Genomic DNA, 25,473 nt, shown 5'->3' on the forward strand with positions numbered 1-25,473 from the left:
CCATTCATTGACTAATAACATGCTATTGAGCCTCCAAGTGTTTGAATGCTTTCCTTTTTTTATTGTAGTTGATTTCTAGTTTCAAGCCCTTGTGATCAGAGAAGATACTTGATATGATTTCAATCTTCTTAAATTTATTGAGACTTGTTTTGTGTCCTAACATGTGGTCTATCTTAGAGAATGTACTATGACTACTTGAAAAGAATATATATTCTGCTGTTTTGGGTGAAAGGTTCTGAAGATGTCAATTAAATCCAGTTGATCTAGTGTGTCATTTAGGATGCTGTTTCTTTGTTAATTTCTGTCTGGAGGATCTATCCATTGATGTTAGTGGGGTATTAAAATCCCCTACTATTATAGTACTGCTGTAGATCTCACCCTTTACTTCCATCAAAATCTGCTTTATATGTGTAGGTTCTCCTATATTAGGTGCATAAATATTTACAATAGTTATATCTTCCTGTTGGTTTGCTCCCTTTATCATTATGCAGTGATCTTCTTTATTTCTTCCTGTAACCTTTGTTTTAAAATCTGTTTTGTTAGCTATAAGTATTGCTACCCCAGCTGATTTTTTATTTCCATTTACTTGAAAAACTTTTTTCATCCTTTCAGTTTTAGTCTATCTGTATCGTTTTTCTGAAATTGGTCTCTTGAAGACAGCATATGTATAGGTCCTGTTTTCTTATCTATGCAGCTACCCTATGACTCTTGATTAGAGCATTTATTCCATTTACATTTAAAGTTACTACTGACATGAACTTATTTATTGCCATTTTATTCTTTAAATATACATTTCTCTTTTAAAAAAAATTTTCCCTTTGTTCTTTTCACAGCAGGCTCCTTAACATTTCTTGAAGCACTGCTTTGGCCGTAATGAATTCCTTGAGTCTTTTTTTTTTTTTTTTTTTTTTTTTTTTTTTGTCTGGGAAACATTTTATTTCTCCTTCAATTTTAAATGATAGCCTTGCTGGATAAAGAAGTCTTGGTTGTAGTTTCTTGTTTTGCATCACTTTGAATATTTTTTGCCAATCCCTTTTGGCTTCAAGTGTTTCACTTGAGAAGTCAGATGTCTTTCTTTTGGGATCTCCTCTATAGGTAATTAACTGCTTTTCTCTTGCAGCTTTTAGTATTCTTTCTTTGTCTCTTAACTTTGGCATTTTATATGACATGTCTTGATGTAGGCCTCCTTGGATTTCTCTTTAATGGGACTCTCTGTGCTTCTTGAACTTGTGAGACTTTTTTCTTCATCAATTTAGGGAAGTTTTTAGGTATGATTTCTTCAAACACGTTCTCTATTCTTTGTTCTTTCTCTTTTCCTTCAGGAACCCATATTATGCAGATGTTGTTTCTCTTCAGGTTGTCACAGAGGTCTCTTAGAGTTTCCTCAGTCTTTTTGAGCCTCTTTTTATTTTTCTGCTCTACTTCTGTGCTTATGTTTATCTTGTCTCCTAAATTGCTGATTCGATCCTTTGCTTCATCCAGCCTTCTATTGATTCCTTCTTATGCAGTCTTCATTTATGATATTGTATTTGTCATTTCTGATTGGTTATTTTTTATGATAACCAATCAGAAATTTATATTTTAATGTCCTTTTTTGATGCTTGCTATCTCTTTATCTACATGCTCATATGTTCATTTATTGTTGCTCTAAGATCCTTGAGCATCCTAAAAATTATTATTTTAATCTCAGCATCTAGTAGTTTGGTTACTTCCATTTCATTTATCAATAGTTCTTTTTCTGGAGATTTCTCCTGTTGATTCATTTGCGTCACACTTCTTTGTCCGCCCATTTTGTCTGTGTATAGACTCCTCCTTTTGGCATGCTGCTTGTGTAGCTAGCTGAGTCAAGGGTCAGTGTTGTCTGCCACCAGTTACCAGTTGTGTTGGTTTTAGATCTTCTTAGGTTGGTGTCAGCTGTTGTTTGTAACATACTGTGGTCTACAGCTACTTGTCTACAGCTACTGCTCTTTTTGCTGTTTGTGCCTGCATTTTTCGTGCCTGGTTAGTGTGAGAAGGGCCAACCTGTGTATAAGAATCAGCGTCCTCCTGCTTAGAGGTGACAGCAGCTCCATAAAAACCCCAATCTCCATAAGATTTGCCTCCACTATTCAGCTGCTCCACCTCCACTTGCAGTACTTCCTGAAGTTTTTTGTTAAAAGACTGCAGTGTGGGCCCAGACTAGCTTCACCCAACCACTCTCTCTATAGGTTGCAAGCTTGTTGGGTTAGGGTAGCTAAGGTTGGAAATACAACATTAGTGGAACCCTTACTTCAGGGGTCTCTTGGGCAGTAGCTCAGTACAAGGATTGTGGCCCCTACTCCACAACCTAATCCCTCATCCACTGCTGAATACTCAAATTTTATTTCTCCCCAACAAGGTGAGCAGCAGGTTCAGACCGAGTGTGGCTGACAGTCCCCTCTGCACAAGTTTTTACAGCTGATGAGACCTCCTGGTCTCAAGGAGGAAGAGTGAGAGAATCTTCTCCTGAGAGTGACTGTGCCCCTAGAAAGTGGCTAAGTCCCTCAACCAGATCCAACAATAGACTCACAGGGACCCACACTTTGAATGTCCATGCTCCAAGTATCTCTCCTTTCCCTCTTTGGAGTCTATCCCAACAGGATAGGATATCCAGCACCCAGGCTGGCTGACTGTGAAGCTCCACCCTATCCAGTGCACATGAGCTGCTGTGCCAGTGCTGATCATAGAGAGCAGAACTCACCTGAGCTGGGCCAGGTGTGAGGAGCCCTTCCTTAGGATACCACTCTAGCAAGAGTTGTTTGGTACTGAACTGATGCTCTCTGCTGCTGGCCACTGGATGTGCCAGCCCTCAGCCTCCATGGCAGAAACCAGGTGCAGACCAGTGGGAAACACTACCTGTGACTGACCCTTAGCACCCTTCTTGGGCCTACAAGCAATCCAGAGTTTGTAGCTGCCTCTGCTGGGCCCAGGTGCACATGAAAATACCAGCTTCACACCTAGGCTGGTTTTACCCACTCTGGGCCTGGGGGAAAGTCTTCTTAAAAGGCCGTTTTCTTGAGTCCATCTTACAGTCTCTGTCTGCTGGCTGCTTGTTGGTCTCAGCTGCCAGATAAACCTCTGCTAGAGTCTAGAGCAGGGTTAGTCAACCTTTTTATACCTACCGCCCACTTTTTTATCTCTGTTAGTAGTAAAATTTTCTAACCACCCGCTGGTTCCACAGTAATGGTGATTTATAAAGTAGGGAAATAACTTTACTTCATAAAATTTATAAAGCAGAGTTACAGCAAGTTAAAGCATATAATAATAATTACTTACCAAGTACTTTATGTTGGATTTTTGTTAAGTTTAAATAGATAAATCTTTATAAAAAATAAATCTTTATAAAACAACTTACTATAGTTAAATTTATCCTTTTATTTATTCTTTGCATACATAGAAATTACATTAGTTAATTGAATTATTAGTGGGATCCCTGAGGCTGATGCTGGAAAACTAAATATTGAATATCTGGTTCAATTTTTGTGAGGAACAAAGGAAGGTCTCCCCTTTCGGAAATATTCAGGTGGTTTCTTTCTTTCATCATAATATGATTAACAGCACTAAATCCTGATTCCAAAAGATATGAGGTAGGAAAAAGTATCAATAAACTAAATACCATTTTCCACATATTTGGATATAAGACCGGTATTTTTTTTTATTTTGCCATAGGTTTTCATATCCATCACTGTCAAATTTATGTTTACTTTCTTCATCATATCTAATTTCTAACAGTTCTTCTTGGCAAGTTGTATCTGCCTCTTCAATATTTGCGGTAAAAGGATTTTTCACCCAGTCATATACCTTCAATTTCAAAATATCTTCAAATTGTTTTTCCATGTCCAATTTAAGTTTGTTGAGGCAGCTACTGAATCTGTCAATATCCTCTGGAGTTACACCATCTTTTATAGATGATAATTGAGGAAATTCTCTCTTTAATAGATTATGACAAAGTAGTTCAAGTTTGTCAATAAATAGCTCAATACTTTGGCAATGTATAAGAGTTTTATTAGCTCCTTGAAGCTGCAAATTGACATTGTTAAATCTCTTGAAAATATCTGCCAAGTAAAAGGCATCATTCTTTACTGTTTTTAACTGTTGACACAGATTATCTCTTTCAAAAAATTGTCTGACCTGTGGTGGCACAGGGGATAAAGTGTCAACCTGGAAACGCTGAGGTTGCCGGTTCAAAACCCTGGGCTTGCCTGGTCAAGGCACATATGGGAGTTGATGCTTCCTGCTCCTCCCCCCCTCCCCTCTCTATAATGAATAAATAAAATCTTTTTTAAAAAATTGTATGACACTATCATATAATGCTGCAAATCTAGCCAATGATGTACCTTTGACAGCCACCAAATTTCTGTATGCAAAAGTAACTTAATAAAATCTTCATTCTTATCCTGGCAAAGCTGCCAAAACATTCTATCATTCTTTGCATTGGATTTGATCTTGTTTATGGCTCAAATTATTATAGTTAATGATGAATGGTGACTTGTACTTAGATGTTTTCTTACAAGATGTTGTCTGTGCACCACACAATGAATACATAAAACATTTGGCTCTTCCTGCTTCAAATAAGCAACAAATCCACGATAGTGACCTACGATTGATGGTGCTCCATCAGTAGCACATGCAACAATATTATTCAAAGGAATATTATTTTTTGTAAAGCATGTTCTCACAGTATTAAATATAGATAATCCTTTTGTATCTGTGATGAGATTTATTCAAATAGCATTTCTTCTTGTAATATATTGTTTTCATCAAAATAGCATACATATGCCATCAATAAAGCATCATTATCTGCAATGGTAGATTTGTCCAATTGCATGGAAAATGAAGAGTTTTGGAGAATACTTATAAGTTTATTTTCAACATTAACTGCCATTTCATCAATTCGTCATTTTACTGTGCCATCACTTAAGGGCAACGTTTTTAAAATTTGATGTATATCCTGATGCATTACTGCTTAGATAAATTCTTTTATAGAGGGTATTATTACAGTTTCTCCAATACTTTTTGAATTATTTGTGAAATGTGATAAGTGGCAATTAACCCATCTTTTTATTTGTTATATGTTGTTTCTTAAATGATGCAATGAAAGTTGAATGATTTTGAAATTTTTTATATATTTCCTAAAAATATTCAATGGGATTGTCCTTGTCATTTGGATGCTTTGTAGAGATGTTCTCGCAATCGACTTGGCTTCATTGGCTCATTGGATAATGTTTTATGGCACAATAAACACTTTGGATGTTGTTTTTTTGCAACAGATTCTATGAAACCCATCTTCAGATACTCTGGCGAATAGCCATGTGCGTTTTTTGTTTTTTGTTTGTTTGTTTGTTTGTTTTGAGAAATGGGCTCACGATATTTCACAATATTTTGTTTGAAACTGTAAGCATATGCTTGCTCTCAAAAATCTAACTGCGTACTGACTTTAGTTTCAATTACATAACAATTTAGCTTCACTTTCGTAAAGTGAACAAAACTTATGTGCTTGAAGTCTGTTGCATGGTCGCGACGTTACAAGTGTCGTGGTTGAGTGAGAGTTTGTTGAGATGAGACTAAGTTAGTGAGTATCTGTGGTTGTGCGTTTTATAAAATTTTATGTAGCAGGTATTGGCCAATGGCATCACTTCTTTGCGATCAGGGCAAAGTAGCAAGACATTGGCTAGTTTTGGCAGTCCAAGGGGGGGTTCCTAGAATGTCAGCCTATTACCCTAAAATCCGGGAATTGAGATGAAAATATGAGTTAATTAGTGTCTCCATTGTCCAGAAGTTTCTGTTATAGAAAGAAGTTCTTAGTCTACAGGGTAATAAAACGATGAATTCCTAGGTTTTGGGTGACAATAGCAGTCATAAACTGGCTGCCGGATCAGGTGGCGGGTGTGGATCCGGGGTCAGGTACCTGGCCGCTCGCAGATGCGGGCCAGGTGGTTGCGAAAGAGATCGGGTGCAGTCCCAATACAAATGCACTGTAACAGAGTCTGACTGCTGTCCTGATCTTGACCAGTCAACAGTTAGTCGATTAGTATGTAATTGCAGCGCCATTTGGTTGTTCTGCTACCGCCCACCATGAAAGCAGGAACGCCCACTAGTGGGCGGTAGGGACCAGGTTGACTACCACTGGTCTAGAGCCTACAGCAGTGCAGGGATTAAGAAGGGTGGTGGATGTGGCTCTGACCATCAACCCCAGGTGTCACTCTATCCAGAGTTTTTCACAAACCTCACTCAGTAGAGTGTGGCCCCAGGAGTCTGGTGAGTGAGGCCTTTGAGGCCCAGAGTTGTGGTCTGCTTACCCACATTTTCAAATGAATCTCCTGTGGGGTGGAAGCACCAGTCTTAGACTCAGGAGTTGGGGGGGGGGGGGTAGCTCCAACCTCAGCACCAGAAAACTGAGTCACTGACACGCTCCCTGCTTCCGGACCTCTCAAAACAACCCATCACCATACCTCTAGCAGTGGAGACTCCTGAAGACGGAGCAACTTTTCCCCAGGCTGATGCCACTCAGAGGAGATTGCTCCACCCAAGTAAGATGGCAACTGCAGTATTGTAGAATGACTCAGCACATGGGTTCTGGTGGCCATCCCCTGTGTCTTTCCCTGGGCCTCCAACTCTACACTCTCTTCCTGCAACTCCAGTCCTCTCAACTCTCTGCTGCCAGACCCCCAGGTAAGTGGCTGTGAACAAGATTTTCTTTGTGGGCCCTTTAAGACAGAGCCTGCATCTCAGAAAGCTGTCTCTTTCTTGCAGACAGAAACTCGACTCTTTCCACCACCAAATTCTGTCTGAGTGCCTCTTCTAGGCTCTGGGGCTCTAGGCTGGGGCTCCGGACCTGGAGCTGAGCACCCACACCTCTCAGGGTGACCCTCCATGCAGTGAGAGTCCCTCCAGACCTTCAGCCACTGCTTGCTCTGGGAACGAGGCAGCCCTTTCCCTGTCTCCGTCCTTCCTACCAGTTTGGGTGTGGATTCTGTGATCCTTGGTTATAGATTCCTCTTTATTTAGTCCGAAGTTGGTTTTTCAAGATGATTGTTCTTAAATTAAGTTGTAATCCAATTTGATCCTGGGAGGTGGCAGCTGAAACGTGCCTACTCAGTCACCATTTTGGAATTGAGAAATTACTGTTTCTTGAGCATCTTATAACCATTATTTTGAACTCTAAATCTGGTAAATTGCTTGCCTCCATTTCATTTAGTTCTTTTTCAGGAGATTTTTCCTGTTCTTTCACTTTGGGCATGTTTCTTTGTTCCCCTTTCTTGTCTGCCTCTTTATATTTGTTTCTACTTCTTAGATATGTCTACTATGATTTCCAGTCTTGGTGAAGGTGCCTTTATGTAGTAGGTGTCCTGTGGAACCCAGTGATGCAGCCATCTTGATTACCTGAGCTGGTTGCTCCAGGAATGTTCTCTATGTGGTTATGCCAGCCTTCCTTTTACAATTGAGGCTTGATTTTGATTGCTTGTTTATGCATAGGGTCAACCCTCAGACTGGCTGACTATGAGAATTGACCTGTGCCTCAGTGTGTAAACTGCTGTGCAGGTGCTGACCACATAAACAGAACTCACTTTAGCAGTGTTGAATACCCGCCAAGATCTCCCTTTGGATATGCCATTTGTGAAGCTATTTGGATCCTGCTCTAATGTTGTCTAAAGCTGATCACTGTATGTATTGATTGTGGAGCTTCTTGGAAGGCACTCTTGTGCAGACCAATGTCAGATACAGCATGTGACTGGCCCTGGGCAAGTTGTTTGAAGCTACAAAGCTATCCACAGTGTATAGATGCCTCTGTTGAGCCTGGGTATATATGGAAGTACCGAGCTGTTCACAAAGGCTGGCTTTTACCAGCACATGACCCAGAATCATGTTGGCAAAAATCCCTAGGTACCCCAAGATCTGCTCTGCCTACCTCTGCCTATTGTCTTCCTGTTAGACTCAATCACTGAAAGAGCCATGACTGTACTTGATTTGCATTAGATAGGTTCTGAGTGAGTCACCAAGGAGGGGAAAGTGGTGTTCACCAGATTGATACAGATTAAAATTCAGTGCCAGTGCTGGGTCCGAGACTACTCAGCAAATATCGCAGGGTACATCATATCTTATATTTCATCTGCTGGGTGCTTGTACAAACTTGTAGTGGATCAGGGCCTCAGGTAGTCATCAAGGTGACTACCATGTAAAGGAAGGGCTCTGCACCTGTCAGGTGTGTGAGGAAAAAATGACCCCAATTGTAGAGCCACAGAACTCAATCTATCCCAGCTTCTGCCAGGAGCCTGATCTCAGCAAGGCAGGGCCACTGGGAGTGGGAAGGATGTGGCTAGTGAATCTCTCACGAAGGGGAGTATTGGTCAGGCTTAGGGGAAGGAGGGATATGTCGTCCCCACCCCAGAATCACACAATTTAATCTATCCCAGATTCTTCCCAAACCTCAGCAAGAAGCTGAAGGTTGGGTCCCATGCAGAGGCTGGAAAATAGAGCTAGCAGATCTCCTATAAGGGGAGGTGCCAGACAGTTTCACAGGAAAGTGAGGGCATTGGCCTCAAAGCCACACGACTCATCATGAACACCCTTTGAATCTTTTCAGACCTCTATGCCCTGGTCAAGGCAGCCGACTCCACAGCAGGGCATAAGCTTTGCAGCTTGAGCTCTAGGGAGTCCATAGGATAGAGCTATTACATTACCCCAAGATGATATTGTATGGAGAGGAGTGCTTCACTCAAGATGACACCTTCAGTGTGGGAGTGTGACTCAGCAAAAGTATCCTGGCAATTGTCCCTTCTGCTCTCTTCACTTAGCCACAAACCTCAAGCTATCCTCTCAATACTGTAGTCTGCTCTGTCATCTCTCTGCCAGAGCCCATAGTGTGTGGCTGTGAACAAGATTTTGTGTAGTGGTCTTGAAGGGGGCTCCTGTGTCTCTAGCACACTCCTATTCCCCTGACAAACAGAATGCCCACTGATTTTCACAGCCAGGTGTTATATGGGTGCCTCTTCTTGGTTCTGATGCTCTGGGAAGGGGAATCTGGCTTAGAATTGAGGTCCTAAACTTCTCAGGTAAAACCTTTGCAGCTGCAATATCCTACTAGGACCTCAGCCACCACCCGTGGAAGTGGGGCCAGCCCCTGTTATGTCTCTGCCTTTCCTACCAGTCTCGATGTAGCTTTTTCTGTAAGTCATTATTTATAAGACTTTTCTTGAGCTAGTATTCAGTTGGTTATTCAGGATGATTGGTCTTTAATTAAGTTGTCATTCCAGTTTGTTCCTGGGAGAAGGTGAGTGTAGCTTTCACCTATTCCGCCGCCACCCTGAATCTCAAATCATATTTCTTGACAGAGGAAAAATGGTACTTAATCACAAGAATTGTCAGAGGGAAATCCCTCTGCTTACTCTGAGAGGTCAATAGTAAAGGGTAAAAAATATGTTCCTGCTTGGAAGACCAGAGCCACAGCTGTTTGAATCTACTTATGTGTTATCAATCACTATCACACTTAGATCAATCAAGTGACTTATTCATTGAGAACCTTTTAATGACACGATGTTCATCAGGAAGAAACTGATTCACAAAGGGCTACTGTCAACGTCAGCAAATTATAACTGTCCTTTCTTTGTCTTTGAAATCAAATTCCTTAACAGAAGTGACCTTATTCTAAATCTAATAAATTTCTCATTTCCAAAAACTCAACTGAAAAGATATAAAACCTGAAAATTCTCTTGTGTTTTCTCTTCTCTTGCTTCCAGTTACTATCCTAAAAGGATCAACTGAAGACATTCAATTGGAGAGACCATCTTAAGAAGAAAGAGTCACTCCAGGCCAGGTATATATGCTTAATAAGAAAGCTGCATATCTTTATATAAATATAATTATTTTAGAGGTATTAAGACTAATATATTCTAGTGTAACTAAGAAGCTTTTAATTTATAGACATATTAAGCAATAGCAGTAGTTTGTGCTAATAGTTATTTTCTTCTATTCTTGTGAACTGTTAAACTATGTGATAACAAGCTCAACTCCCATGTTATTAGAAGAAAATATTATCTGTGGGGAATATTGTTTAGTATTGAAAATAAGAGATGACAATCTGATAGGCTATTAGAAACCAAATGAAATAATAACAATTCCTTTCTCCAATTGACTCAGACACTTTTCTACTTGATATATTAGTACTATAATAATTACCACCACTGAGACATGGGCCATATATTATCCTCATTACAATTTGGAAGATATATTATTCCAGTCAATCCTCAGGGAAATCTTACCATGTAAGATTACAACTCACTCAAAGTCACATTGTAAGTGGTGGGGCTGGGAGGTAAATCAAGTATGATTGACTCTAATACCAGTGTAATAATCCACAGTGCTAAATGATGAAGTGTATCTGGTCTGAGAGCCCACCACATTGAGATATGCACACTAATTTACTTTCCCTAATACATACTCTATCTACATAATGATTTAACCTTTATTTTGTTTTCTGAAATCAAGCAAACCTGTACATACAGTATACATGATTGGATAAGAAAAATAATAGGGCACATCTTTTTTTTACTCTCCCTTCCTACATCATTTAGACAAAAGAAAGATTATCTTTTGGAAGTAGTTATTTTCTTAAAAGAATTTTGCTTACATTTTATAAAATGAATGCTAAGAATAATGATATAAAAATGACTGAAACATAATTCCTATTCTTTAGGAATTTAGAAAAAGGGTATCAAACAGAAATATCTTCCTTAGAATGAAATTTCAGGACAAGTCTGTTTGACATGGTTTTTTGCTTGAAGAAATAGCCTCACAACACAGAGACAAGTAACATCTGCCTTGTTTAAAAGAACATCATGAAACATTTACAAAACAATATTTAGTAAATACCAGGTAGCTTGAATAATGATTCATCTAACAAGAAAGCTTCTAGCATTAGGATACAAATAAGAAGAAATTTGTTTTCTTTCTTATTTCTAAACTTCCTAAGATCTTGCCCTTCTTAGGCAATCTTTTGCATCAGTGGAAATTGCTCATGCTATATGTTAATTACAATAAGAATGTCTTGACTCTGTTCTATTGCTTTCTCTCTGAAAGAATTTGTATTACCGTACATTGAAGTAATTTTGCCTCACCACTATGGAGTCAACATATTGTTAGGTCTGCCAAAGGGACGCACAGGCCTGATGAGTTTTATAAGAAGTTTATTTATGCATCTGTGAACAGATGGGCTGAGATCCTAGTGGGCTGAGACCCTAGGGGCATCAGCAGAGAGCTGTGGGAAGGGGTGTCCAATACAGGGACTACTGCAGGCATTTCATGACACAGGGGTTGGTGCACCTGGACATGCCCAGATTAGCATATCCTGGTTTGTGACTTTGGTTACAGGCTGTCTTCTTTTTGCCAACCCTCAGGTCCCAAGTACATTTCCCAGAACCTTCCCAGAGTGGGGGGGAGTTGCTTAAGGGGAGGGGGAGGTTGAGTGAGGGAGATGCGTAATAGGGAAGCAGCCCCAGTGGAGGTTGGTTGAGGGGAAATTGAGTTTAAAAGGGCTCTGGATTTAAAGGAGCCCTGGAACCATACCTATATACATTATTTTCATAAATAATTTCTCTCTTTAAACTGTACACTCTAACAAAAATTAATTATTTACCAAAATGTGTCTCTCTCCCACAATAACATAACTAATAGTGAGTAATTCTTCTGTTTTTCCTAGGAGCCAGTAGAAAGATGAAAACCCTGCCACTGCTAGTGTGTATCTGTTCACTCAGTGCTTTCTTCAAAGTGAGTATCCACCCAAATTAACTTTCATTTTTTTTTAAATTTTTTTATTGATTTTAGAGAGACAAGAAGGGAAAGAGAAAGAAACATAGACCTGTTGCTCCACCCATTCATGCATTTATTGGTTGACTCCTATATGTGCTCTGACCAGATATTGAATCTGCAATGGTGGCATATCGGGATGAAACTCTAACCAATTCAGCTACTTTGCCAGGGCATAACTCTTATTCTTATGTATCAATAACAAACAGTGTCTGTACTTGAGACTTCAAAAGTAAAACATACAATTGCCTGTTTCTAAGAAGTTTGATATCTTTTGTTTTTTGTGAAACATAAAACAACAGATAATTAAAGCACAAGGAAATTATTTGTTTCATCTAATTGATGTTTATGTAGCACCAACTTTTTCCTGTGTGTAGTTAGATCAGATGGCGAGACAGAAGACAGATCCTATAGGACAGGGGTTGGAAATCTATGGCTCGCGAGCCAGATGTGGCTCTTATGATGGCTGCATCTGGCTCACAGACAAATCTGTAATAAAAATAATAATAATAATGTTAAAAATATAAAACATTCTCATGTATTAAAATCCATCCATTTCCTACCGCTCATGTTCATGGTTGCGGGTGGCTGGAGCCAATCATAGCTGTCCTCCAGGACAACACCAAATTTTTATTGGATAATGCATAATGTAAATGGGTCGTTGTATGGCTCTCATGGAATTACATTTAAAATATGTGGTGTTCATGGCTCTCTCAGCCAAAAAGGTTCCTGACCCCTGCTATAGGACCTCACTAGTATAGAATAAGAATTCTAATTCCCAGTATATCAGGAAACCTCAGATGACTAGAGTGTCCACGAGAAAGTGACATGACTCTGGGTGTGGGCAGAAAGGTTGTAGGAGACAAAAGTTGAAGTAAAGAGATCAGTGAAGAAGCTATAACAGTGGTCTATGTCTGTGATTTTGAACCTCCAGTTTTCATACAGTATCTTTTGCTGACTGGCATGCAATTTCTGGTGGACTGGCACTTATCCACCAACAAGCAGTTGAAAACCACTGGCTACATAAAAGACGACTTGCAGTAAATGTCAGCAATTAAAAAACATGAAGGTCCATTTAAGATATATTTTGGTGGTTAAGTCCACCATAACTTCCGCTGAATTTGGTATATAGTAAAAGAAAGAAATGAACAAAAGAGTTATGTTTCAGACCTGTTAAGTTTGAAATGGCTATTAGACTTCTGTGAGGAATGTTAAGAGGCAATTAGATATACAATGTCTGGAATTCAGGAAGAAGTCAAGGGGTGACATCTATATTTAGAACATGTGTTAAGCCATGGGACCTTACAATACCACTTAGAGAAATTGGATATGGGTAGAGAAAATGAAGGAACCACAAAAGGTGAGCAAAAAGTATCATTTCAAAAGCAAAGATCACAAAATGGACTCTGTCTTTAAGATATTTAGGGTAAACTAGGAAAGAAAGATTAAAATTAATAATGATTCAAGGAGATGCATAGTGTAATAAGTAACCATATTTGTCTCTAAGGCTATATACCTTTATGTATTTGTTCACTTTTATTGTGACAAATTTAGAGGAAGGATCAAGAAATAGAATGTAGATTTATTTACTTTTTTTTTTTTTTTTTTTTTTTTTTTCTGAAGCTGGAAACAGGGAGAGACAGTCAGACAGACTCCCGCATGTGCCCGACCGGGATCCACCCGGCACGCCCACCAGGGGCGGTGCTCTGCCCCCCAGGGGGCGATGCTCTGCCCATCCTGGGCGTCGCCATATTGCGACCAGAGCCACTCTAGCGCCTGAGGCAGAGGCCACAGAGCCATGCCCAGCGCCCGGGCCATCTTTGCTCCAATGGAGCCTTGGCTGCGGGAGGGGAAGAGAGAGACAGAGAGGAAAGCGCGGCGGAGGGGTGGAGAAGCAAATGGGCGCTTCTCCTATGTGCCCTGGCCGGGAATCGAACCCGGGTCCTCCGCACGCTAGGTCGACGCTCTACCGCTGAGCCAACCGGCCAGGGCAGAATGTAGATTTATTGAATGAGACTGAATAAAAAAGAAAAGAGGGCAGGAGAACTGATGAGGTAGCTAGAACTTACTCTTAGATACTTTCAAATTCCCCCACTTGCAACATCATACTGCCCCCCAACCTAAAAAAAAAAAAAAAATCTTGATGTTTTCCTGGAGTCTAGTGCTGATTTCTATGATTCTATCAAAAATGCACTGAAATTAGGCTCAGAAGATATGAGCTTAAACTTATCATCTGAATATCCAAATGAACCTATCTATAGGGCTCCAATTGCCCAGTCGAAAAGAGAATAACAGTACATGCTTCATTAGGTAATTGAAAAGTAAGTGAGAATGCATGCATTTATAAATTGTAAAGCACTGCATAGAAGTAAAAATTATGACTATAAAATTGTTATCATTTTAGTTCACATACTAGTTGATTAGGATATAAAATCTGAAGATACCTGGTAATACTAGCTTTTTAATAGGTCAAATTTAACTGATTGCTTTGGTTACCAAACACCTTTAGATGGAAAGAAATGGCATTCTAGTCAACACAGATCATTATGTGGTTGTGGAATGACTAAAGTCAGGTTGTTGTTTTGAGCAGGTTTTTTATGGTACTTTCTATAAATCCATGCACCAAAAAAATTATCCCTTCCACAGTTCAGGATAAATAAAACTCTTTAAACTGCCCAATGCTCAAATGCTTCTAGTAAGAGAAAGAATTTCCAAAAACCTTGAATATGAGGAGGTAGCTCAGGAATACCTTGATTTAGTCCTTAGAAATATGAGATGTATCAGAGAATGTCAACAGCCCACAATCAGAGATCATCCCTGGAGTTCCAAAAATCTACACTGCTTTCATGGAATGATTTTAGGGAGCAGATAGTCTAGTCCCTTTCTCTCAGATGTCCCCAAAAAGACCGATGGAATGTATTCCGAAGTCAGATAGAAGCTCTGTTAAATATAACATCACTTATATATACTGTTTCTTTTGTCTTTGGAAAAGGATTATAGTTTTCAGATGATCATAAAAATAGGCTAGTAACCAAAAAATGAAGACATTTAGTGTGCTTTCTAATTTTAAGTAAGTACCATTTTGACCTTGTTCTCTTCTAGTCCTCCTTCTATTTCTCTATTTCTTTCATGGCTTATTTTTCCCCTCCTCCAACTCCCAAATTTGAGCTTTTCTCTAGTTACTGTAGAAATATTCACCTTGGAAAGTATAAGATTATCTAACTACTGTGCTGTACACCTGAAAGTAATACAAAATAATGTTAAATGTAAACTGTAATTGAAAATAAAATGAAAAAGTACATCTGGAATCTCTTCACACTGTCCTCAGAGACCACCTCAAAAGGGAAGGCTCAGCTGGTGGAATGCAAGGCCCCCAATCCCACTTTAATCAAAGCAGTTTTGTGTTTATCTGGATTGCGTATTGAATCTCTAAGAAATTAGTCTCTTGAACAATTTGACCTATTTATTTTATATTAGGAAACCTACTGCCCTCTAATGGACAGAATCTCCTGAGATCTATGTTTCTATGATCATAGAAACATCCTAGGTTCAGAGTTATAGACTCTGGAATTCTATGCCCATTTAAGAGAGATCTGTACAAAACATCAAAGTTATGTGGATAAGAAGCCTTTATTTTAACTCATGGACATTCTCACTTAGGAATTGAAATATCCTGGATAATTTTAGTTTTTAAACAATTAATGCTTTTTGAAGTTATTTTTTAGTCTGGATATGATTAGTCTCTGAGGAAGCTATCATAGCTGAACAACTCTGCTAGTCTCTCAGAAGTTGCCACATTAATTGTGCTAAATTCTGTCTCTGAAGGCAGCTTTATAATGTGGGACTAAAATGATTTATTTATTTGGTGGTCTAAAAAAGTGTTCTTGTGGAAATTATCAGGAGAAAAAAATACAACCTATTCTTGCATGGAACTTTGGAATGTGCCCCTTTATTCATATGTTTAATTTCTTTCCACCAATTTAAGTTAATATAAGGATAATTGGAAATTCTAATATGAATAAAATATAGTAAAAAAGTATAGACAAATTGCAGTATGTTTAGAGTTAAGAAATAAAACAGTGATGGTATTCTAACTCTAATAATGTCAGCAATGGCTAATGGAACTAAGAGTGTTTATCTTGCAGAATATAGACCCAGATGGAATGATACATAATTTTAAATTTTAAAGGGTTCCAGAATCTTCTCTGTGCTGCCAAAGCATAGAATTAAGACCAAGAATGAAAGTCTAAAGAAATAAGTCTCTATTTAGTTATAAACGAAAATTCCAAGAAACAACTCCCATTCAATATTAAGAACTCTAACAGGCCACCTTGAGATATATGGTAGTAAGTTTCCAATCAGAAGCAGTTGTCAAGCAGAGGCTCAAAAGTCATTCAGAAGGTATATTGGTAAAAAGATCAAGTATCTTATGTACAGTTAGGGAAAATCAGTGTTTTTTGCAGATGTGAACACCTTTGAGAAATCATTAAAGCTTTAGGTTCTCTAGCTAGACAAAATGAACAAGCTTGCAAAATTTTCTACCATATCATAGCTTCATGGACTCATGACTTCCTGTCATTCTAATTTTTATAATGATAAAGTTAAAAGGTAATGGCTAAAGTTCTTTCTCCAATTTAAAAAGGTTAAGCATTAAGTTTCCTGCATTATGGAGGACATTGTTGAGATGGAATATTTGTTAAGGTGGCTGCTTGGGTTTTTGTTGTTTGTTTTCTTTTGTTTTTTGATGGTGGTAGATATGAGGGGTGTAATTAGAAAGGACTCCTGGATCTTAGTTGAATGTTTTTGGCTGAAGTTTGAGGGGTAAAGGACAGCAAACAAGGAGACTTTTTGTTCAGGCCTTAAGCGGTAACTTGACCGTTTTCCACCAGAATGAAAAAAAAAAATGCAAGCATAAAAGGAAAGATCTAGCTCCTCCTCTAGGCTTGAGCTCACAGGAATATATTCATTTTAGTGAGCTAGGAATAAAACATTTGACAAGAGAAAATTTTCTAATAGTAAGTCATCATTGAGATTTGGTGCAATTAGAAGGATAACCACTCAACCCACTGCAGCCCCCCTTCCAATCACAAAATTCCACAAATACTATTCATCACACGTTCATCAGTAATATGCTAGTTGATAAATCAATGCATTCTTTTTCTTTTCCACAGCTCATTGAAGGTCATAAAGAGCACAGGAGAACGCATCACAAAAGAAATAATGACCGTGGATATGTACCATACCACCAACTGCCGTTTCATCCTGCATTTCTACCTGACCAGACACAATTTATTCAAAAGCATCCCTTTATTCTTCAACACAAACCTCAATGGTTTTTATATAAAAATAAGGGAAAAATCAGATACCCAAAATACCACGGGCCACCTAAGTATCCAAATGAATATAACATTGCTGACAATGATAACACTTCAGGGACTACCACCAGAAACCTATTTATACATTCCACACCTACTTCCACCAAAATTGTTCCCCCTCCTGGTGGGACTCTTGCTCAGAGTTCTGTCACCACATCTACAAGAAAAAATACTGTTACCACAGACTCTTTATCTATGCTCTCACCACAACATTCCTCAATTTCACAGGATACAACTGCCCCACCTACATCTTTATCAACTGCACCAGCACCACAACCTTCTTCAGCTTTACCAGAGACTAAAGACACAACTGCCCCACCTACACCTTCCCCGACTGCACCAGCACCACAACCTTCTTCAGCTTTACCAGAGACTAAAGACACAACTGCCCCACCTACACCTTCCCCGACTACACCAGCACCACAACCTTCTTCAGCTTCACTAGAGACTAAAGACACAACTGCCCCACCTGCACCTTCCCCAACTGCACCAGCACCACAACCTTCTTCAGCTTTACCAGAGACTAAAGACACAACTGCCCCACCTACACCTTCCCCAACTGCACCAGCACCACAACCTTCTTCAGCTTCACTAGAGACTAAAGACACAACTGCCCCACCTACACCTTCCCCAACTGCACCAGCACCACAACCTTCTTCAGCTTCACTAGAGACTAAAGACACAACTGCCCCACCTACACCTTCCCCAACTGCACCAGCACCACAACCTTCTTCAGCTTCACTAGAGACCACAGTTTCTCCAGATACCGAACTTGGTCCTACAGCAACCACACTTGCATCCAAAATGACATCTGAATCCACAGCCCAATTTACTAATCCAGCCACTACTCAAACTACTGCTTTTGAACAAACAACTTTATCTCCTGTTCAAAATGTACTTTCTCAATTCTTGCTATATATTAGTAGGCTAGCAAAGCACATGTCTGATATTATAAATGGTGCAAAGCATATTTCTGATATTATAAATAGTGCATAGTACATCATACATTGTAAAGTGTTCTGTCATTAGATATAATTTATGAGTGCAAACTCCCACCTTTACTTTAACCACTATTCTTAAAGTGAAATTATAATATTCCTCAAAATTATAGCATTATTATTAACCTTTGAATCTAACTATTCAACATGTAGAACCCATTAACCAAGAAAACAAACTCTATCTCACAAATCAAGTACATGATTATGATTTAAGATCACTTTGTGAAAAATACAGAAATGGTGCATTGAGAGAAGGAAAGGCCATGAGATAAAAACAAAAAATTGTATGAATCAGCAACCATCTACATTTCCCTAAATGTTGGAAAATGATAAGATCACTATAGCATACCTCCAATCAAAACCCATCTAAATGATCTAACCCTACAAATAGAAAAAGGTAAAATTAGGTCTCTCAAAATGAACAAAAATATCTAATTACTTATAGATAGACCTATCATTGTAGTACTGACTAGTGACAAAAATCCTCTAAACAACCATCTTAAAACCTAAAATTCCATTCCACAAAATGTGAACTAAGAACAGGAGAAGTTGATTTGAAGTAAGTAAAAAAAATCTAACAGCCAAACAAAAAGTAGGACTCCAACACTACACTTTTGATAGCACATAAATTGTTTAGGCTTCGTGATTGACATTTATTACATTATACCCAAATTAATTTGATCTGTTGTGTTTGAATGTAGACTTTGGGAACCATAAAAAGAGTTTTTTGTGTATGCTCACATGGTGCTCACAACATTTTACTATTAATTCAATTTATTACTAATTCAATTAATTTATATTAATTCAATGTGAAATGTATTCAACAGTGGAATATTTTCTAAAACTCTTAGCCATGTATTTAAATGTGTTTTAAAGCCAACCATGTCAAAGTACTACCTTGGTGTCACGTTTGCAAAATTATCTTTGAAAATAAACCCTAATTCTAATCAATAGAAGAAAAGAAATCTACTTGGTATATAGAGATGATGTTAACTTATGATATGGAGGTATTTTTATTTTCTGTCACTACTACTAAGAGTTCTAATGGTTATATTTAACTTTTTGCCCAACTAATAAAGACTTTATGCAGCAACCTGCTTCCACTGTGTGTATTTGGGAGCTCCTGGTCTCTCTTAAATTCTGAAAAACTGCCACTAATTAACCAGTGACCTGGTTAGGGCAATCCATATCTATAAACATCAGGGTGTTTTTGTCATCTTTCAAACAAAGTGGTTAATTTACTTAAATTAACTTAATCTTTAACTTAGTCTTACTTATTAATGTATGTTTCCAACCCAAATTCTGTTTTTGCCCTATGCTTCTCAAATTGACAAAGACCTCCATCCCTCTCATTTAACTCTGTCTTTCCAGTCTCATCTTAGAGTAGCTATGTATCTTTTTTAATTAATTTTTTAAAGAATAATAGCTTTCTCTAGGAATACTCCCGGTTTCAGAATGGCCAGCTATAACACTTAAAGACTAAAGACTTCGCAATTATCAGCATACCCTTTATTTGTATGAACTGAAATTCTAACATATGGAATGGACTGGAACAGAATACAATAAAGAGTTTATTACATTACTCTCAGCAAGAACTGTGTACGTTATAATAAACACTATACCCAATTTCCTTGAGCATTGAGAAAGACAGAGAAAGTGAAGTGGTTAATACTTGCATTAATCAAAAATGGGTAATTTGCCCAAAGGCGTTTTAGTATTAGTTTTCTGGTACATGATTATGCCTTTTCCCTCTTTTGTAGAAAGAGGTTAACATTTCTTTTTACTAACATAGCATGATTAGTTAGAAAGTAAAATGAGGGAGGATTCTATCTCATTGGGAAAAGTGTCTAAAAATGTCACTGTATTTTTTGCAAAAAAGAATATACAGATCAAACATCTTTAAAGTTTGTGACAATTGCAATATGTTAATTTAAACTTAGTAAATTGCCTTTAAAATGATTTACTTTATTCCTGGAAGAAAAGAATGAGATGAAAAATATATAGGTACGGTTAAGCTCCATTGCTAGATCTAGAAGTATAAGTGCTGATAAATTTAATAATTTTTTTACTCTAATCAACAAACTTCAGCTAAAATTTGAGCCCCACTGAGGGTAAAAATCAAAGTATGCAAAATATAACAAAAATGACAGATATGTATTATTCATAATGATATTCTTGAAAATGAAAGCTTAAACTTCCAAATTTAAAGACACTGAAACCTAGCATGCTTTACTTATTAATGAAATTACTAAATATCCTCAAAGAAAGAAAATTGTTAAGTTTAGGCAAAATTTTTAGTTCTCTATCACTGTTAATAAGAAAATGTATTTTATTTAGTTGCATATTATAGAAAGGAGATAAAAGTGATACACTAAAATGCTGCAAAAAATTTCTTTTTACTGTGTATAAATATAGTTTTTATAATTTTTAAAGATAAATCAGCTAATGAATTAAAAACTATCTCTTTTAATGATGATATATGATTCCTTTCTTTTTTTTCTTTTTTTTTTCTTTTTATTTAATCATTTTTGAGAGGAGGAGAGAGAAAGAAAGAGAGAGAGAAAGGGGGAGAGGAGCAGGAAGCATCAATTCCCATATGTGCCTTGACCAGACAAGTGCAGGGTTTCAAACCAGCGACCTCAGCATTCCAAGTTGACACTTTAGCCGTTGCGCCACCATAGGTCAGGCCATATGATTTCTTTCTTATTGGTGCTATGACAAATTATCACAAACACAGTGGCTTAAAGTAATATAAATGTATTGTTTTATGTTCTGCAGGCCAGAATCCCTAAAAATCAAGGTGTTTGCAAGACTGCATTCTTCCTATAGGCTTTAGGGGACAAACTGTGTCCTTGTCATCTTTTCAAGGACACCTTCATTCCGTGATTTATGGCTCTATCCTTTATCTTCAAAGATAAATTCTCTCTCTCTGCTTTTGTCTTCACATGGCCTTTTTGATTCAGACTCTGAGCTATCAACACATGAACGAATAACAAAAATCCTGTCATCTTCAACAACATGGCTGAACATGGAGTGCATTATCTAAGTGAAAGAAGCCAGGCAGAGGACAAGTTCTGCATGGTATTACTTGTATGTGGAATCTTTTTTGTTTTTGTTTTTGTTTTTGTCTTTGACAGAGACAGAGTAAGAGAGAGGAACAGATAGGAACAGACAGAAAGGGAGAGAGATAAGAAGCATCAATTCTTCATTGCGACACCTTAATTGTTCACTGATTACTTTCTCATATGTGCCTTGACCGGGGCAGGGAGGGGTGCTATAGCAGAGTAAGTGACCCTTTGTTCAAGCCAGTGATCTTGGGCTGAAGCTAGCAACCTTGAACTTCAAGCCAGTGACCATGGGGTCATGTCTATGATCCCATGCTCAAGCCAGCAACCCTGCGCTCAAGCTGGATGAGCCCATGCTCAAGCTGCTGACCTCAGGTTTCAAACTTGGGTCCTCTGCTTCCCAGACTGATGCTCTATCACTGTGACACTGCCTGGTCAAACCTTGTATGTGGAATCTTAAACCAAAAAAATAAAAGTTAAACTCATAGAAACAGATGGTAGAAAAGTAGTTACCAGCCTGACCAGGCGATGGTACTGTGGACAGAGCATCAGCCTGGGACATGGAGGACCCAGGTTTGAAATCCCAAAGTTGCCAGCTTGAGCACGGGCTCATCCAAGTTGAGCACAGCCTCACTAGTTTAAGCCCAAAGGTCACTGGCTTGAGCCCAAGGTCACTAGCTTGAGCAAGGGGTCATTCACTCTGCTGTAACACCCTGGTCAAGGCACATATGAGAAAGCAATTTGTGAACAACTAAGGTGCCACAACAAAGATTTAATGCTTCTCATTTCTCTCCCTTCCTGTCTGTCCCTAGCAATCCCGCTCTCTGTCTCTTTCTCTTTGTCTCCCATAAAAAAAAAAAAGTAGTTACCAGAAGCTTCAGGGTGGGAGAAATAGGAAACTATTGGTATAAATTAAAATTCTCACCAAAAAAAAGGTAAATATATAGGTTGATAGTTGTGTTAATAAACTTGGTGAGGAGAATCCTTTCACAATGTGTATGTATACTAAGTCATCATATTATACACTTAAAATATATTTCAGGTTTATTTGTCAGTTATTTTTCCATAAAACTGAAAGAAAATGAATGTGAAAATTCTGTATATTTGACATGGAGATTCAAGATATACAATTAAGTGAAATAAAGCAAGTTACCGAAAAATATGTGTAGTATAATGTATGTATGTGTACATATATATACATATTTGTTTATATTTTTTAAAAACCACTTTATGGTTAAACAAATATCTAATAGAAATAGTTACAAAAAACAGGTAGAGGAAGCATCATGGAAACTAAACTTCTGTGTTTATACCTTTGTGTACTCACATCTGTAAATCTTTTGCCCATCACTGTATTTTACTCAAAGTTAGTGCAAGAGAAAGTAGGGTATATTTTAGTGGCCAATCTTAGAAGTAACACACATTTCTTCTGCTTATGTTCCATTGGCCATAACTGACACAAGGTCCGTAGATACAAGTATGTTTGGAAATTCAATTTGGCTGTGTTTCCAAGAACTAAAAATAGGGTTGGTGGGCATCTAGCCTAGATCTTCCATGCCTATTCTATAAAATAGAACAACACATGGAACTATTCTGTGTGATTTCAAAAGATTTAGTAAATATTTGCCATAGTTCCTGGCTATCTGGAAGGTAAATTAAATATTACAGGTGCAAATATACCATAAACAATTGAGCGTCTTAGTACAGATGGCATTGGGAATCCAATGACCCAAGAGAATTTACATAACTTAATCCTAGGACATAAAATTTACTGCACAAATGTAACTCAAAGAATCACAGTATTCTTCAGTAATGAATAGATATGAAACATGCTGCCAAACATCATAACTACAATTTCATTATATGGATAAAGATTATCAAACAAGAAGCGACTTCCCCTTTCAACAAAACTCTCTGCTATCTCCAATAAATACTGAAGGCTATAAGAGGCAGTATGTTTTTTAAAAGCTTTCTCATTTAATTCAACTGCCTTCCTAAAACGTAAGACTGCGTGCGGCCACCATCGAATTTCACAATCATTTTGGCCTATCCGTGAGAAGCATCCCACTCACTCAGGGTAGGTATGGGAAACTGAATTAGAGCTGCCTGAATTCTACTTTTACTCAGATTCTTTTGCATACAGTTCTTACAGCATTACATTATCTTTTTATTTTTTTACTTTTAAAATATAGAAGTTTTATACTGAAGAAAAAGATTTGCAACAGAATACCAGTGTTCGGTTTAGTAAGAGAAATGGAGATAAAAAATTGATTTTTTTTTTTTTTTGCAGATATGCAAAAAATTCCTAGAAGCAGAATTTCAAACTGCCATGCTTAAGGAAGGGTTAGTCACGCAGCAACATTCCATGAGAAGGAAAGCTTCAGCAGACAAAATGCATCTGAGGCTGTCCTTAGGACAGTGACAAAACATATCTTTGTTACATCTCTCTAATGATTGTGTTTTCTTCTGCTTTTGTTATAAATAATCTTACACATGACTTCTATTTTAGACATTGAGTTCTTTTTGCTTTCTTTTTTTTGTTTTTTTTTTGTTTGTTTGTTTGTTTGTTTTTTTGAGTGGAGGAGAGAGACAGAATCCTGCATGCGCCCCAACAGGGATCCACCCAGCAACCCCTATCTGAGGCAATTCTCAAATCAACCAAGCCATCCTCAGTACCTGAGGCCAGTGCTCTCAGACAAACTGAGCTATCCTCAGTGCAGTGCCTGGGGCCACGCTCAAACCAATTGCTGGCTGTGGGAGGAAATGAGGAGAGAAGGGGAAGAGGAAGGAAGAGAGAAGTAGATGGTTACTTCTCCTGTGTGCCCTGACTGGGAATTGAACCTGGGATGTCAATATGCCAGGGCAACACTCTATCCAATGAGCCAACTGGCCAGGGCCAACACTGAGCTTCTTAGCACAGAAAACATCCTGTAGATAATTCTATATCCCCTACTTTGCTTAGTACAGATCCTGGCCTAGAGAAATTATGCAAAAAAAAATCTCAAATAATCTAAGAAGCTGGAGATTCAGTAATTGAAAAATCTAAAAATGATCAGAATCATAAAAGGGTGTTACACTTGGAAATCACTTTACACCTTTCAAAGTGCTTTCACATTATTAGATCATATACTTTCTTTAGCTACATTTTAAAACTGTAAACTGCATTTTTTCAATTAAATAATTTGACTCTAACCAATATACCTGTCAATATGGCTAATAGAAATAACCATCTGACCATTTTCAGGGCATAACAGGAGAGGATGAACACACTGTTCCTGATTCTCGGGCTTTGGGTTCTGACTGCCAGGTCCTTGGTAAGCCCTATTAATTGCATTCCTTCATCCTTTTGGTTTTATTCAGACCATCTTTACATATCCACAGTGATAATTCTCAATCTCTTTGCATTTTCTAAACTTTCCAATGTAGAGTTTTTGGCAACACACTCAATGAGATTGAATTTTATGTATATATTGAGCTACTCACTTGTCACCCTTCAGTTCATTGTCACTGTTTGAATAAAATTTTTATATCCCTGACCACTCTTCCTTCTCAAGAATTGTCCCAGTGGAGCCCAAACTCTACGTCGATCAGGCATCCCTGATTTGACTTCCCCGTGCAGTGGGACACTCCTGTTTATCAGCCGGGCTGGCAGCCTCTTTGAGACTACTCTTGAGGCGGCTATGAGGATGCTGCTGTTAAGTGCTGACACTAACTGCCACCAGAGGAAAGACACGAGACCAACACAGAGTTAGTTGCAATAATCACACAGGCAATTTATTACAAACAAATCTTTTTGGTGTGCCTAGGTACAGCTTTAAGGGGGCCCCGCCGACGTGCTCCTCTCGGCTGTCTTTAGTCAGAGCTCAGAGCAGCGTGGAGACAGTTCACGTTCACGTTGGAGTCTGGGTGACTACCTCAGCAGGAGGCCCTCAGCTTTAGTACCTTTTCTGGCCAACGCCTTCTAACAGGTGTCAATCTACAGGATTATCACCTCAAACCACCTTTTTGGGAGTTCCTCACAGGGAACTCCTTTTATGTTAATCTACTGAAATGTTACATCAAACCACTTTTTAAGATGTTCTTATTTATGTTAACTTACAAAGTTATGACATCAAGCCACATCTTATCTATGTATAACTTCACACACACAGACTAACTGGGTCCTGCTCGAAAGTCAGAGTCTGTTCATCACATCTGCACCCTATCCAGACAGCA

The 25,473-nt window shown here is 38.2% G+C and overlaps 1 protein-coding gene across 1 annotated transcript in view; it reads left to right on the forward strand.

The window, feature by feature from the left end:
• The window catches only part of MUC7 (mucin 7, secreted), a 103,766-nt gene extending 78,756 nt beyond the window's left edge, over positions 1 to 25,010 (forward strand). The window contains exons 7-8 of the mRNA XM_066386538.1: positions 16,992 to 18,089; positions 24,813 to 25,010. Of these exons, the coding sequence (XP_066242635.1) occupies positions 16,992 to 18,089; positions 24,813 to 25,010 (1,296 nt within the window). The remainder of the gene's footprint in view (positions 1 to 16,991; positions 18,090 to 24,812) is intronic.
• The last annotated feature ends 463 nt before the right edge of the window (positions 25,011 to 25,473 follow it).

The sequence above is a fragment of the Saccopteryx leptura genome, chromosome 5 (assembly GCF_036850995.1).
Source record: "Saccopteryx leptura isolate mSacLep1 chromosome 5, mSacLep1_pri_phased_curated, whole genome shotgun sequence".
Taxonomy (NCBI): domain Eukaryota; kingdom Metazoa; phylum Chordata; class Mammalia; order Chiroptera; family Emballonuridae; genus Saccopteryx; species Saccopteryx leptura.